Source organism: Neopelma chrysocephalum, unplaced genomic scaffold (assembly GCF_003984885.1).
Source record: "Neopelma chrysocephalum unplaced genomic scaffold, ASM398488v2 Primary Assembly neopelma1_42b, whole genome shotgun sequence".
In the NCBI taxonomy this organism is placed as follows: Eukaryota; Metazoa; Chordata; class Aves; order Passeriformes; family Pipridae; genus Neopelma; species Neopelma chrysocephalum.
The window spans coordinates 5,152,268-5,168,515 of NW_020897701.1; the positions used below are offsets into that span (position 1 = coordinate 5,152,268).

The window sequence follows — 16,248 nt, forward strand, 5'->3', positions numbered from 1 at the left end:
TTATTTTTAAAAGAAAATCATAGATCACAATGGATGATAGTATATTACATCTAAGTTTCACAGCCTAGCCAGAATTGTTGCTGATGCATGCCCCTCTCTTTCTTGCAATACCTTCATAAGCTACTTGCTTCCCTTTTTTCAGTTTAAAGACAATGTCCTCCAAAAAGCTTTCACAGCTTTCACTGGGACACAGGCAGACTTTAAGAACAGCTTCAAGTACATTTTTCAAATTCCCCTGGTGCCTTTGTTCCACACTCCAATTTTATAGCTGCACCCCCACCTTGTTGAAATTGGACACATGTAGAGCTCCAATCATTGCAATAAGCTGGCAGTATCTTCATCCATCCTTTTATAGCTACCTGTCTGCGGGTGCCCCAGCACCCTCGCCATGTACACAGCAGAATTGCAAGCAAAAGACTTTGTGGCACACAGTCACAGCATTCTCTAGGATATTACCCTTCTGTTGTTTCTCAGCCTTGTCTTTGTATTCTCATTTCTTTTCAAATCTCTTCTTGTCCCCATAGCTACACTCATCACATATTTTCTAAAGCTATAAACAAAGACAAAAGGGTCAGGGAAACACAGTGCCTTGTATAAAAACAATTTTTTATTTTCACATCAAAACAGTTTCTATTTTAATTACTTCTTTGAAAAGGTAATGAGTTTAAAATGGCCTTTGTTTAGCCTCTTAGATATAGTCCAAGTCTGAATGATTTTGCTATTACAGACATTTTCATGGTATACATGAGTTTTCTCTCTTAATTTCCTGTCTGAGAAAAGTATGAGAATCTGATGATAGTGCAAGGAATACAAAATCCACTGTGAGCAATGGCAAGGACTAAAATAGATGCATGGATGCCTTAAGTTTGGCTTAGTAAGTGCACATTGAAGCCAAGATTATGGATAAGTATGCTAAGTACTAAGGCCCACTAAAGCTCTAAGTAAAAGTGAGCTCCATTTAGAATTCACCTCACATTACTCAGTTATTTTATTTGCCATCCAATTTTGACACACCCATTGTAGGTAATGTATAAAAAGAGGTCTAACCTTTTTGGTGAAAAGCAGGATGAACTGAGCTAACAAAGTGCAAAATATATGAAAGGCGATACATAAACATTAATTAAATCCTCTACAAGTTCTCCTACCAGGCAAACATAGATTATATTTATCATTATTCATAGTGATGATTGATTCAGTATTGCATTTCAGAAGATATTATACAAATTATTGAGTGACAAAATCTATCTCACATCATTAACAATTGACAATATAAAAAATTGCATCTGTTAGTAAAAGTATTTCTTCAGCTCTTTAGTTAAACCAATCCTGGGTAATGCAGTGCACATGCCTTTATTGTGTGATTTGGCCTTTGTATCAAATTCCTGCCAAAAATCCTCAGCAAATTTGCTGTTTTGACATGAGGTACAGAAGCATATGGGTTATGTAACTCTCTTGTCTCAAGAACTGTGGAAAAAACATGTATCTCATGTATTTTTCTTCAAAGAACATGCCCTTTATAATAAACTCCATCTTTGATACGCTGATTGCCCATGATTAATTTCTAACTTCAGGACATGCTAATTCCACCAGGATTAGTCAAACCAAAAGGTTTACATTCACAAGTGAGCTCTCTCAAACAAACTGCACATCACCTCAGTTCTATATATTGATGTATCACTACAAGTCAGGTGAATAGCACTTTTGAACTCCAGAACTAGATTCAGGTTTCTTGAAGAGCTTTGAAACCTGAAATCAAATATTCTCCAGGAATTAAAAAATAAATGTTAATACAATTGCTCTCCTTAATGACAAACATGGTGTTTTTAATTGGAAACATCTTCAACAACTACCAGCTATATTAGCTATAAGGAAGAGAGAAGGCAAATATTTAAACACTTTAGGTCCTGTTAAAATCTCAGTTTATCATTAACTGCTTGTCAGATGAACCTTGATTTTGACACAAAAAGAATCTGCTTTCCCTAAAAAAAATCCTAAATTAAAAAAAAAAAAGCCAAAGTAAAATGTTCCACTTAGAAGACTAAAACCATTTTCACTGCAGTCAAAATTATCCATTGAAAATAGAGAAAGACTGATTTTAAATCACACATACTAGTACCACAGAAAGGAACACCAAGGTGAATTCTAAGCAGGTAAGCTAATTTTGCGCTTTTGAACATCTCATCTGCTTCCTTACTACAGCTCCCAAAGTCTCAAATACTCATTCTGCTAGTCCTGGTCATTGAACACCATTGTGTAGATACTATGGAGGTTTTTCAGTGTGTTCATTTCCTACCATGATTTTATGTTGGACGCTTTTTGACAAAGTGTTTTCCTCTCACTAATCTATGCCTTACAAAATAAGCTCATCAGCATTCCAGCAGGCAAAATTTAATCCTACACTAGTGACATTGAAAAATGCCACTGTTTTGAAGTTGACAAACCAAGCTTTGGTTTGTACCTTTGAGTAATATTTCTCCCTCTGGAAAATGACAATTCCCTATTTCCTAGCAAAACAAGCAGTTCCTCTAGGCATAGAAAGGTCCAAGAAAACAACACAGTTGTAATTTTTAGGAAAAACTGTGGTTCACAATTCATACATACTTCTAACCATAATATCTGAATCTAAAACAATAAAAGTTCTGTTACTTACTTCAGGCATCAAAAAAGCAGCCTCAGAATAGACAATTCATTGTTATCATTAATAGGCAACTCTGAATTCATTATTACTGTTAATTCCTGATTTTTTAAACATTAGGAAGCACGCTCACAATTAACTTTCACTGTGCTCATTGAACCTCACACCCAGCATGACCTGGGGACAAAACCTCCTCTTAACTGTATCTCAAAATGTATTATATTACTGAAGCATAGTACATAATATTGTGCAATATCTGTGTAATATATAGTCCTACAAGAGTGCGTGTGGCATTACACAGTACTACAAAATTTTCTGTACAGATTTCTGAAATTGAGGTATATAGACAGATGTATCCAAGAAAATTCTAAGGCTGAGATTTTGCAAAAAGATCATTTGATGTAAAATAACATGATTATCTAGTGTCTCTCTCAGAGTTACTCACAATATCTTACCTGAGCTTCAGAATACTAAAGTGTCTTTGCCCTTTGCAACAGCATCTGCAAAATGACAACATGATGTGTATTGTACCTCTCAAGAGCCCATACACTGTGGCTACGTAGCTTCACTCTTCACTGACCTGAGAACACTTTCAATCCAAGATACTGTACAAGCAGAGCTGTACGACATCTCAAAGCACAAGCTGATGTCAGAAAAAACTTGTATTTTCAAATAAAGTTTTCACCACAATAGAAGTAGTTTAAATTATTTTCCTTCTATTTTTAAGTACATCACTTTCATGAAGATTGTGATTTAGTGTTTGATACACGCAATTGGGACATCATATAGTAAAATGAGAGAAGAGAAAACAGAATATTTTAATAAAAACAAGGAATAGAATATTTTTAACCAGGAAACCATTTCAAAGTTGTATTTATCTTTTGAAGAACACCATGCCTTCACATCCAAAGTCACAAACATTAAAAAGCAAATAAACAGGTAGTATTTTTCTTCTATTCTCCCTCCTACCCACCACCCTACACATCCAGTAGACTGTATTATATCAGATAATATATTCTGACCACGACTTAGCATCAACCTGCTTCCAGATGCAGTATCATCATTTTGGAATCATTTTACCTATTGTTTATTCCATTTCCACCCTCACCCATGTTCAACACAGATACTCTGACCTAGAGCCCTCACTTTTGAAGGTCATTTGAGAATCCATGCTTGACCTAGAGCAAAGGAGAAGTCTTTCCGACTCATCAGTGTACCTCCGTGCCCAGAGCTGCTCTCCTGCACTCACTGTTCGAGGTTTCAGAGAGAGTGTTTCAAATTTCACATATGTTTCTTTTGCAAGGTCAGCTTCCTTCGCACTTTTTGGTTTCCTATGAAGTTTTAAAACTTTGTAGAGTAAAAAAAATATCACAGGTAAAACAACCACGCATGCTGCACTGCTGGCCACTATCAGAATCGAAAACTCAGAACTGCTTTCATCATTTAACCCATCAGTGGAGAAAATAACACACTGTTCTTTTGTAGGTGGCATGCCTTTGGGTGAGACACATGCCATATATTGAGTACTAGGTTGCAAACCATCAATCGTGACTCTGTTTTTGTTAGAATCAATGCTCAGAGGCAACATATCTTTCTCACCATATTTGGAATATAACACAGTCACTGCAGAGTTGCTTGTGGCATTGACAGTTTTCCAAGTTAAGGTCACTCTTTCATCAGTTTCACTGATCACTCTTAGATTCTTCACAGTGATGTTTTGCTCAGGCATTCCTTCTGTATTCAGTGGAGTGTCCTCACCTTTCTTGCTTATCTCCCCAGTCTGCTTTTTGTTTCCATTTGTCATGGCCTTTGAATTTTTCTTTCCATCAAACATGGGCCTGGGTTGCTTCTTGTCAGCAAACGTGACGCTCGTTGATCTTTCAGTGCTAACCAGTGCTGTGGTCGTGCTCGGTGTAGTGGCAAGGGGTGTGGTTGTCATCTCGGGTTCCTGCTTGGATTCCTCTTGAGTTGTATTTTGTCTCTCAGTCTCTTGCTTCCTTCCATACTTCTGTGGTGACACAGTTGTAGTAACTACACCAACCACTGTGACAGTAACAGCAGCTTCTGACATTCCTGCCAAGTTCTTGGCTTTACATCTGTATTCTCCTGCATCCTTGTATGAAATTCCTGTCAAGCTTATTATGGACCATCTGACACCCTCTCCAGGAGTTTCTTGAATTACTACAGGAAAATGCAAAGAGTAAAACATTATGAATGGGAACTAAAGTGAAAGTAAACCTTATTAGATTACTTCATCCCCTAAGTTATTTCTGCCAAAAGGAATCACATATATTAAACTTATAAAAACAAAACACAACTAAACAAAAAAAACCCAGCACCAACAACAAAAAGCCCAAAACCAAACCAAACTCCCAACACAAACTATGGAATTCCCGGTCATATTATATTATTAAATAAAAGTGATCACCTTGGGTCAAAATGAAAATGAATGTTTGGAGTAATTACAACATAATTTGCAGTTTCACTAAGTAAAACACAACTACATAAAGCAAAATCAAATGTCTTAAAGCTGCTATTGACTCTTAAATACGTCTCACTGACCTCAAGTGACACTGACCATACTGGCCATTTAGAACACTATTGGAAATTACCTTTGTCTTAAGATATTTCAGTACTCTGGACTATTACCTTCTTCAGACCTATGATAACTGCTAACAACTTGGCATTAGCAAGAAAAATTTTTTACATTAAAGTTACTACATAAATATCTGTCACAGCAGCTAGAATGATATCAGACAATGACAGCCTTGCAAAACTTGCGGATACTGTAGAAAACATGAATTTGGAAAATCCTGTGTTTACAAAGCTGAGATTTAAGTGGCTTAGTTATGGATTTTTTAACAAGAACATTTTGAAACAAAACAGAAATTCCAGCAACAAATTCTCCTTTCTGCTTTTCAGCTTCTGAGTTAGGGCCCAACTAACCCAATCTCCATTTTCCTTTATCCTTCCCCTGCTTCATGCATTTCTCCCTTCCATACACATTGTTCTTATTATACACCACATCCAGAATCAAAACAGCCTGATAGACCTGTTAAGACCAAGAACTAGACAAAGAAATTCATAACAGCTGTTGCACAGATACAATTGCCAACTTGATGTAATGCAAGGTCCATTGTTACTCATTACAATGATCTCAAGCCACAAGCAACCCAAAAATGTTTGGCTCTCCCATTTCCTATAAAAGAGCAATTGTACCTGTATAGTTCACTGGTATATTGTCTGACCTAGTCCAGGTAAGCTGTGGTGTTGGGTACCCAGTCGCATCACAGCGCAGCAGAACGTTGCTTCCCAGAGGGGAAGTGATTTTTGTTGCTGATGTCATCACAGATGGTTTAAGACACTGCTCTAACTCAGCTCTCTGGAACAAGATTCCTGCCAGGCTCTCAGGTCCACTACACGAAATCAATGGATCAAGAAGCACAACTGAGCTGTCCACAATTTTGGAAAATTCAATCAGCTTTGAAATGCGGCAGTCACAGAACCATGGGTTGTCCTGAAAACCTGAAGCAGGGAGGAAAGAGGGGGAAGAAAAAAGTTTTGTCAGGCAATATATGGATATTGTGATTACAGTGTGATGCATGACTACCACAAAGTACAATCAAGGACAATTGTGGACCTATTCTGAGTTAATCTTTTCTCTTTCAGTTTGTCTTTTTTGTTCAGCTGACTGGTGGGGGAGTATTTTCAGAGGTGAGGAAGAACAGTGTGAATGTTTATTAAGCTAGACTTTTTCTTCACAGAAGTTTACAGGAGCATAGTAATGTAGTAGCACTACCTTTGCTTAACTTTACTATTTAACTAGGAAGAAATGCTCTGAAAAGATGTCTTAAGACTGACAATACATTTTAACCTGCCTGTGCCTTCTGGAAAGACAGCTTCTCAGGACTATTGTTTCCTGCCACTCTCCTCTGCTCTTGGTCCTTGTTTGGGCTTTTACATCTTGATCTTCTATGACCCTTTTCTCAATGCTTGCAGAGAACATGATGATTTAAGGGTTTAGAGCTTATGCCAACATCTCTGTCCCTTGAAAAAAAAGGATAAAAGCTAAAGTTTTAGGTCAATAAAATTCTTATCTGGCTCTGAACTATATAACAATATTGTTAGAAGTCTGGCTTCAGTTTAGTACAGCCTCTGCAGTATATTCATAAAAAGAATAACAGAGGAGTAGAAAATAGGAAGGACCACAAAACCCCCTGATGACTACAATATTTTTATGAGGGTACACAAGAACTCTCTCTCTCTTCTGTCAGAGGCCATAACATTTGCTTCTTGATTCCAGTCTTTGAATGAGAGGCTTCTCCATCTTTGTGAACGTACTGTGTTGAAAGAAAATACCCATTTCTAAGGAATATCAGTCTAAATCCTCAGCTGGTATTTATTACTCCACTATGTTGACCTTCATAGAGCAACAGTGACTTCACCAGGTAAAATGCCACACAGCATGTCATTCATGTATTCAAATATTTTCTCATTTGAGTTATACTTTTGGGCATACCTTTCTCATCTGAGTACTAATAATAAATACAGTCCGAAACAAGGGATGGTACGTAAGAACCCCTCCCTATTTAATTTACTGATGAGTACAACAGAAAAGTCAAACCAATATTAAAAGAAAAAAAAAAAGCCTGAAACACCTGCTATTATTGTTCAGTGTGTATTGTTAAGAACTATCAAAACAGCTAATGGAAAAATGCTTTGTTTTGTTCTGAAAAAACGTACAGATGGAAGAATACATGAATAATTAACTACTGCTTCCTTTTATCACCAGACTAAGATTAGGTTATTTTAAGCACAATGGTAGTGATTGGTTAAAACTGTGGTAAACCTCAATTAATCCCCACTCTTTAAAACAAGACTTGACCTGAAGAGATTCCGTGACTTTGACATCACAATCCAATTTCACCCCTTCCAGACAGAAGAGATTTTACATCTATTCACTACTTATTGCTTGCTAGATCAGAGAAGGAGAAGTCAAGGAAACTGTATCAGAACTGCTTTCCCTAAAAAAAAAAAAAAAAAACCAAACAAAAAAACCCCTCCAAAATATAAAAATTTTGCCTATTATCTTCACACATAAATTCATGAGGAAAAGAGATACCATCCAAGTATGTTTTCCATATCTAAGCATATCAGCTGTTTGTGCTTATAAAAATTCTGCTCAATCAAGCACATGCACATAATTAGTTTTGTTCATCTTTTCAATTAGGGAAGCTTTGTAGTTAGAGAAAATACTACTGTAATATTCTTTTTTTTTTCATTCTCACTTGCTTATAAGGGGTCAATTTTCCTCACTCTGTTTAGAAATAGACTATATGAGCATTTGAATACTGAACTCCCCTAAGGTATAAGAGGGAAAGCAGGATTCCCATGAAACAAGGGGCCTCAACTGCTGAAGTTCCTCCATAGCAAATACTGCATGTGAAAAATGCTTGTGAACTCCTGGCATGGCCCCAGTGCTATCTCGAGGACAGAAGCAGGGGTCAGCTGTGCTACAAGCAGGGAGCAGAGCAGGAACTCTGGGCCCACAGCATTAATCAGGATAGATCTGCAGCATCAGCAGAGCTCCCCTCCCACATACTAGGTAGCAGATTCTCCCTTACATTAAACACTACAGAAAATATTTCTGCCAGCTTTCTGCATCCTACTAACTTTACTGCAGGAAAGGAAGAGGTTTATTACTGTTTCTAACCTACTCAAAGCACTCAAAAGTTGTTATTGAAATAGAATCATGGAATGATTTATGTTAGAAAAGACCTTTAAGACCATCAAGTCACACTGTTAACCCACTACTGTCAAGTCCAGCACTAAACCATGTCTTTAAGTGCCATATTTACATGTCTTTTAAATACCTCTGGGGCTGGTGACTCCACCACTCCCCAGACCATCCTTTCAGTGAAGGAACTTTTCCTAATATTTATACAAACATGGCTTTCTTATTCTTGCAGTGTCCTGAAGAAAACCCAAAGTTGTTAAAGTAAGTATTGGAAACTGACAAAATAAAAGGAACAATGAAGCAAAGATGAACAGTCCTTAGACTGGATGGTTGATTAGTCCAGTCTGGGACACAGCTTTGGCCATCTCAGGTCATTCTGAAATCCTGGTTTTAACTTCCGAGTAAAGCTGTAGTCCCAGAAGGCTCCTGTGTGTAGTGCAAAGAGAGAGTTATATCAGTTAGCCAGCTCATCTCCCCCATCCATCGTGCTTCCCAGTGGAACTGGCTAAAAAGCAGGACTTACATAAATACAGATAATATATACAGCTACAGGAGATCCTTCCTTGCCTCTGCAGCACATTCCTTCTATTTACCTGTGTCTTGCCAATATCTGACAGCATTCACATTATTTTCAGCCATTGTAAAGCATCAAGTCACGTGAATTCCCAAAATGAAAAGACAAAAGCACTTGTGAGTTGGAAGCAAATATAAACACTGAATTTGATTATATTTCAGTTAGATATTGAAGAGAACAGAAATGTGAATGCAAACCTAATTTCCAAACTACAAGGGGCATTCTGAAATTTAACAGTTTGTGTTTACAAGATGGTAGAAGTGAGAACAAACACGTGAAAGAATAAAGAAAAAGTTAAAAAAGGGGAAAAAATAAGAAAATGGAAAAGAATAGGGAACTTTAATAAAGGAATAAGATGGAATCCCCTTAATTACTTAAGAAGCAAAAATAAAAATAATAAGTCTCCAATGGCACATGTTTTTGATGAAAGTCTTTATAAACGCTGAATTCTTTTGTGGAAATTTTAAGGCAGCTTGTTGATCTGAGAAAGAAATACTAGCCAAGGCAAAACTAACGTTGATAAATATTTATGCATTGCAATATACCAATGCAGTGTTATTTTAACATTAAATATTAAATATAAATTGCTCTAAAAACCTTTCTCTTTCTAGATTTAGCATATTTTATATTTACCGTCACACATTTATATGTATGCTTGCATGTGCAATAGCAAATACATGTATATGTCCATGCACATTTTTGTAGTCTTCTCAGTAAGCAGTGTTTTCCCCGTGCTGTGTCAATATGGACTTTAGCATTTGAAATAGCTATGAGCAAAATTTACTTTGTAAATCAGTAACCAGACTCAGACTTTAACTTGTGTAACTGCTTTTCAGTTGTTGCAAAATGGCAAGATGCAAAATATTCAAGTTTTGAGATGACAGACATTTTCACCACAGCTTGGGCCAACCCAACCAAGGCTCTTTCCCACTGAAGCTACGAATTTTGGTCCATGGTTCTAAACAATAAAGTCCACGTCCAACACTGTGTTGCAGTGTTTTCTGCACAGGGCAATTGCTAGGGAGTATATTCAGGAAAAGAAGTATCTATCCAATGGCCCAGCTGGGAGCCTGAGGGACCTGCAGCATTCCAAATTTTTGGCACCTCTACATGCAACAGAGGCAAGATCTCATCTAACTGCCACTCTACCAAATCCTGGATTCCTCTGCTCCTCTCAGTGACTCATCAGAGTACACAATACGGAAAATGCTACTACCATCATTCATGCCAGAAATGCCAATCTCTGTACAACAGCCAGTGCTGAAACTCATTTGTGATTTGGATCAAAGTATTAGGCAATGGCTCCAGAGGTAACCAGGAGAGGGTCAGAACTCACACACTGCTCCCTCGATCATTTGCACTGCTTAATTGTCAGCTCACTCCACAGCTTTGTTTTGAGTTGTTCCAAAGGGCGTTTTCCAAGACAAAGCCAGACGTAGGTCCAGGGACAATTTGCACTCCAAGGATTGCTCCCTGAAAGGCTTACGGGTGAGACCACACCAAGGGTGTCTGTCTCTGTCCTGTTGTTGCACCCAATGTAAGTGCAGTAGGCTTTGCACCTCCTAACTATTCTATCACTCTATCATTCCATAAGGCATACAACATACCCCTGCTATTTTATATTACAAGAGCACAGCTGTATGGTTTGAATGCAATACCCACATTACTTCAGGCAGGTTAGAGCAAAGGAAAAACACCCTTGATTCACAGAATTACATTTCAGAGTCACTGCAGTGTCCTGTAGAGCCCACAGAGAAGCAAGGGCTAAGTATTACGAAGTGTGGAATGGACAGTCAGCTTTAAAGAGAGCCGGCCCTAAACTGGATGAGAACCAGAGTGGGCCACTTGGCCATAAGGCCAGGAATCATTCCCTAACCCACTTTCATTTAGCATAGTGCACACACAGAGGAACATCATACAGAGGGAGGTATTAAAAAAATCCAAACCTCTTAGTGCAGAGGTTATGAACTGGAATTAGGCGATGCTAACATGTCAGTCCCCTGGCAGTAGTCTTTGGCTCCTCCAAGAGTCCTTGAAGAAAACATGAGGAACCTGAACTTTCTCTTACCTGCAACCTTCTTGATGCTCAGTGAAGACACTGAAAAAATTGCCTGCTGGTATTAAAAAATACATATGCACAAACATCTGAATTTAGGGCTTTGCTGGCTTTGATCTTGTTAATGAAATACAAGTGGCAATCTTATCTTGCCAGAACCAGGAGAGATGACAGCTCAAGCCACAATTGCTTACACTAATTAGAATCTGACTGCTGCTTCCCTGACTAGACAAAAACAGTATTTATTTGTTCTGGGTTCCATCTTCTAGCAGAGTTCTGGCTGCAGTTACCATTCCAAGTAAGTACATAGGTCAGGTTGAATGCTCTCACAGAGAATAGCTGAAGTACACAGGACAGTCTTGAGTATCAAAGCATGCAATTGTGGGCATCACATTTTAGGAGACATGTTTTTTTAAAACCCAAAGGAGTCCAAAGGGAGCCAATAGCTATGGTAGAAAATGAGAAACACCCCCCACCTCCTCCTCCAAAAAAAAAAAAAAAAACACAAAAAACCTCCACCAATCAAAAAAAGCCTTCACATTATATTAACTATATTAGAAACTGGTGAAAAAAAAATCTGTGTGATTAGTTAGGATGGCAAACAGGGAAGGAAAACATGAAAGATTACTATGAGAGATGGTAATTAGTTTTTCTGTATGTCCATCTCCTGTAGGACAAGAGGTAATCAGCTTAGTTTGTAGTAAGGGAGATTGAGGTTAGATATTAAGAGAAACTTTCTCACTATCCTGATAGATAAGCACTGGAGGAGGTTACCACAGGGGGCTCTGGGGGTGGTCTGGACACAGGCTTTAAGAACAGCTATGACTTTAGCAGAAGAGCTCAGTTCCTCTGAATCTGCATCCTAGCAGGCTGGATCTTTCCTGATCACATACCTGTGTGATCTTTATCTCCAACTCAGAGGAGGCGGAGAGTATCTACCGGATACATTTCTTCCCTCAGGCTCCAACAAGCCCCATAGAGACAGGAGTGTCAGAGACAAGCCAACTTCTCCTTAGAGATGGTTGGAGCATTACAGAGACATCTCAACTCCTCAGTGATCTTTCTAGCCTGATAGTTTCTATCAACCATTCATTCCTGAAAAGCAACTGCTTTGTAGCAGTCCATCAACAGTGCCAATGAGTGTGAGTGCTGTAACTACAACTTGCAATACACATAACAAAACTAACACTCGGTGAAGACTAAGTAAATTTGTCAAAATAACCCATGACATAAAGAGCCTTGCACTTTCAAATCTCCAGAAGAAAGGGACTGTCTTACTCACTACACAGTTTATTATGTAGCAAGCACTGTCTGTCTTCACTAGGATATACTCATCAGAAAGCTATGATGTCAATGACAAAAAAAAATTCGGCTAATTAATTCACAGCTTACATAAGGTAGATTTATTCAACACAACACAATATAAGTACTACCTGCCATTTTGCATTCTCAGATACAAATCTGTAATGGCTGCACAGCACCTTCCTTAGCACCTACCATTAAAAAATAAAGGAGAAGCAAGGTGCTGTTTAAACTCAGTGTGTGTGCCCCTCTGGAGATCTGTCTTAAAACCCATTTGTAGTTCAGAACAGAAAATGGTCCAAAGGTCATATCCCAGGTCTCTAGAGAACTCAATGCTAGCACCAGAGGCTTTCCAGGACTAGAGGAGGCTGGCAATGTGCCTGCACTAAGGAAGCACACAGATGGTTACCAGGGGTGAAGGGAAGAAGTGTGCGTGTGGTTTTAGGATTTTTTGGTGTTTATTCTTTGCATTGGTTTGTTGGTTTTCCTTTTTTTGGGGGGGAGGGGGAAGGGGATGCTAGGAGGGTGTGGTGTTTTGGGTTTTTTTTAGTTTCTTTTGGTTTATTTTTTAAGTGGTGAGGGCCTTGTAAGACAAGGAAACCAATTAACCCCTGGGACTCCCTCATCAGATCACGAGCAGGATTAGATCTAGCACAGTCAGCTCTTACTTTACTGCCTCCTGTAGCCTTCAGTGTGGGGACAGGGAAAGGAGTACTGAGATGGACTTACTTTTACAGCTTTCTCTTTTTTTTTTTTAATCCTGAATAAACAAAGATCCTTTAATGCTGCAAACCTACAATTTGCATGCATATGAAGAAGTTGTTCAGCCTATTTGCATCTATTAAGTCACATATAAAATCTCATTTAAATGAGAGTTTCAAACTGCAGCTTCTGCTGTGAAACAAAACAGCTGAAAAAATGAACAGTGAATAGTGGGGCTTTCGATCAAGAAATTGGAAATACTAGGCAGTACAACACAGAGCTGATCTTTACCAGTGCTTATAGAACTACTGCAGTAGAGACAGCCAGCTGGTTTTCCTCCCTTCCACTTGCTACACAACAAAGAAAAGTCAAAACAAGCACTTATATGTAAACAGTGACAGAAAAGAACACTGTTGATAGAACTGTTCCAGCTAAATTCTGAGACTGCAGAAGAGAAAGGGAGTACCTGCAAGATTAAGAAGTGGAGAGAAAGTGTAACATACAGCACAAAGCCACTGATAGAACTGATATAATTGTATTATAGAGAGATGGATAAAATTATTAAAAAAGTCAGAGTGTGACCAAATCATTCTTATATACTTGCCTTAAAAATTCTAAAAAGTACCTTGAAGTTGTAGGGATCAGTTTCCTACTCTCTCTCATATTCAATATGTAAACTGGGAAAAACTTCAGGATAATCAGTTACCTTTAAAACAATGCAAGGTCAACAGGGCTCCTGGAGAGAGCAGAGTTGCCCTTTTTTGAGCCACCAACACTGTCTGCAGCATTGTGTCACAGGACAAGCTTTATATGAGCATCAGCTCCTAGCTACTTGCTTGGCTTGTGAGCCATTGGGAAAGAACAGCCGCAAATGAACATGCTCGCAGGTGAGAACACATACAGAGATGACAGAAATGTCACCAGAAACACTGTGTAAGTCCTGCATTTATATGGTGACTGAATACTCCATATGGCCTGTATTCAAGTAGACTGGATTCTCTCAAGTTTTATAATCGTGAGATATCAACATACATGGAGGTCATTATCTTAGTTTTATGGTTTTCTGTCACCAACAATAAATAAATAAATAATCACACAGCAAACCAGAAGACTGACCTGGATAAAACCCACTGTCCTGAATCCCAGGCTGGTCCCCCATCTGCTCTCCCTTGCAATTTAACGTTTAGGTACATTTTAATAAGGAATAAGAGAGGCTGTTTAACATACCCAAAATGACTCTCTGTGTCACCAGAATGTCTGTGTTCTTGGACAGGACAGTTCCTGAGAAGGGGGGCCAGATGTCCATCAGGTCTGATGGCAAGGTGGTTAGCTTGTTGCTGGATATGTCCAGGTAGGTGAGGTTTCTCAGGTACCGGCCAGCATCAGCGGGAATGCTGGTCATTTTATTGTTGTGTAAATCAAGAGTCCGTAAGTTGGGCATCTCTGCCAGTGATTCCCAAGGGAAAGTCGAGAGCAGATTACCATCCAGCCGTAACTCATGCAGTAGTTTCAAGTTATAAAAGCTGCTGATATCAATGTTGGCTACACAGTTGTAAGTTACCCATAGGTATTTGAGATCTACTAGGTAGTAAAAGGCTTCAGTTGGAATCCTTCGTATGACAGTTTTCTCTATTCGAAGTTTTACAGTATCCACAGGAACATTCACAGGGATTTCATACATGTCAGGATCATTACAGAGTACAGACCTAGGACCAGGGAAAAAAAAAAAGGAAAAGGAGAGAGATATTGGCATTTATTTATCAGAAATTTGAATTTCAGAGTTAAATGCAAATGCGATTACTTTCTGCAACACTAGTACCAGAATAAAGAGCACGGAAATAAAGGACAATCCTCTGCATTTAAAAGCTGAATAAACTCCACAAACATGGAGTCTCTAAAGAGAAAGAGAATACAAAACAGAAAAGATCCTTCTTTCACATGAAATCTAGATTTGCTTTATTCTAAAGCATGTAAGCACCATCCTCTGTGCATCCCTCGCTCTATTGACAACTGAAAAACAGAAGCCATTGTATATGGAATAATGCATGCATGTATCTCAGGTGGGAACTGCATGCCATCTAATTTACTAAAATTCAGAATATAGGATTACCAATCTAATTTTTCTGTATGATAAAGATATGATATTTTCAGATATCAGTATATTTTCATTTCTTTCAGGTATATTGTTTGCACATATGAGCTCAAAGATTCCTCTGCCCTCAGTAAGTCTTAATTTTCTCCCCCTTTTCTCTAGATTCTTCCTCTAGTTTACTTTTTCCTCATGCAGCTTTACAACAGATAGGCTGTGACAGTAAGTAGCAATGACAAAGAGTACCTCCTAAAATTGACATGATAATACCAGGTCACCACATTTCAAATTAACCTCCTTATTATCAAAAATTACATTATTTACTCCAGATTGAAAAAAATAACAAACTGCTGTATTTTATTTAAATCAGAACCACCTTACAGTAGTTAAGTAGTTTTAGAAATGGAAGGGACATTACAACACTAGGAAAATCATGGAGCAGAAAGAAATTGCCTTCTGCAAAAAACGAAGATTTAGAGTAGCTATTTGCCAAGTACAAAGCCATAATCACCATCTGCTCCTATTCAGGAATGCTGCTAGCCATAGAACATCAGTGTAAAATATGTGTTTTTTTCAACTATTCTAGAATTACTTGGCAATGTATGAGAATGTTATCTCCAATTTCTTTAACCCTTTTTCTTATAAATTGCCCTATATAACAGATAATAAAATATATACCTTGTTCCAGTGCCATCACTTCTGCCATGGTAAACGCAAGTGCATTGTGAAGGACAAAACCCAAGAACTTCTTCAAAAAAGCTCATTAGGAGGTAGAAGTAAATAAACAGATACATGCCTTCCTCCCAGCAGAACTGACATGAAAAAAATTGAAAACTTTATTCCTAGGCACTCATGTGCAGTGTGCTACGAACGTGCATGTAGACATCCATTTAGTAACAGCAGATTACAACAGATTAGCCGAGATCTGTAGTTGCTTAACCTTCAAATGTATCCTGAATGGGATCAGTAAAACCAAATCATTCTTTACTCTGTCAGAACCCACGCTGCTTCAAATCACATCCAGCGTGTTTTAAGGCTATTTTAATATGTAGCTTGTAGAGCTTGTGTGTAATAAAATATCTCTTTTCTTTTTCTACCAGGCAGTGCATTAGTTACTGTCTGTAAAGTATTCCAAGGTTCCTGAAGGAAGTCT

General features: G+C 38.2%; 1 protein-coding gene across 1 annotated transcript; it reads right to left on the minus strand.

Annotated features, from left to right (window-relative positions):
- Positions 1-636: 636 nt before the first annotated feature.
- On the minus strand, positions 637-15,889 carry LRIT3 (leucine rich repeat, Ig-like and transmembrane domains 3). Its single transcript, XM_027677171.1, has 4 exons — positions 15,774-15,889; positions 14,234-14,712; positions 5,855-6,160; positions 637-4,816 (listed from the first exon to the last, which is right to left on the minus strand). Exons 1-4 carry the CDS (start codon positions 15,887-15,889, stop codon positions 3,750-3,752), a joined length of 1,968 nt encoding a protein of 655 aa, XP_027532972.1. The 3' UTR covers positions 637-3,749.
- Positions 15,890-16,248: the final 359 nt, after the last annotated feature.

Bases quoted from the DNA above. Each gene is read 5' to 3' on its own strand.
- LRIT3 (XM_027677171.1), bottom strand. From the start codon at position 15,889: ATGTATCTGTTTATTTACTTCTACCTCCTAATGAGCTTTTTTGAAGAA. The intron at 14,713-15,773 runs GTATATATTTTA...CCCTGGTCCTAG, and splicing joins AGTGATGGCACTGGAACAAG to GTCTGTACTCTGTAATGATC. The intron at 6,161-14,233 runs GTATGTTAAACA...TCCCTGCTTCAG, and splicing joins GACACAGAGAGTCATTTTGG to GTTTTCAGGACAACCCATGG.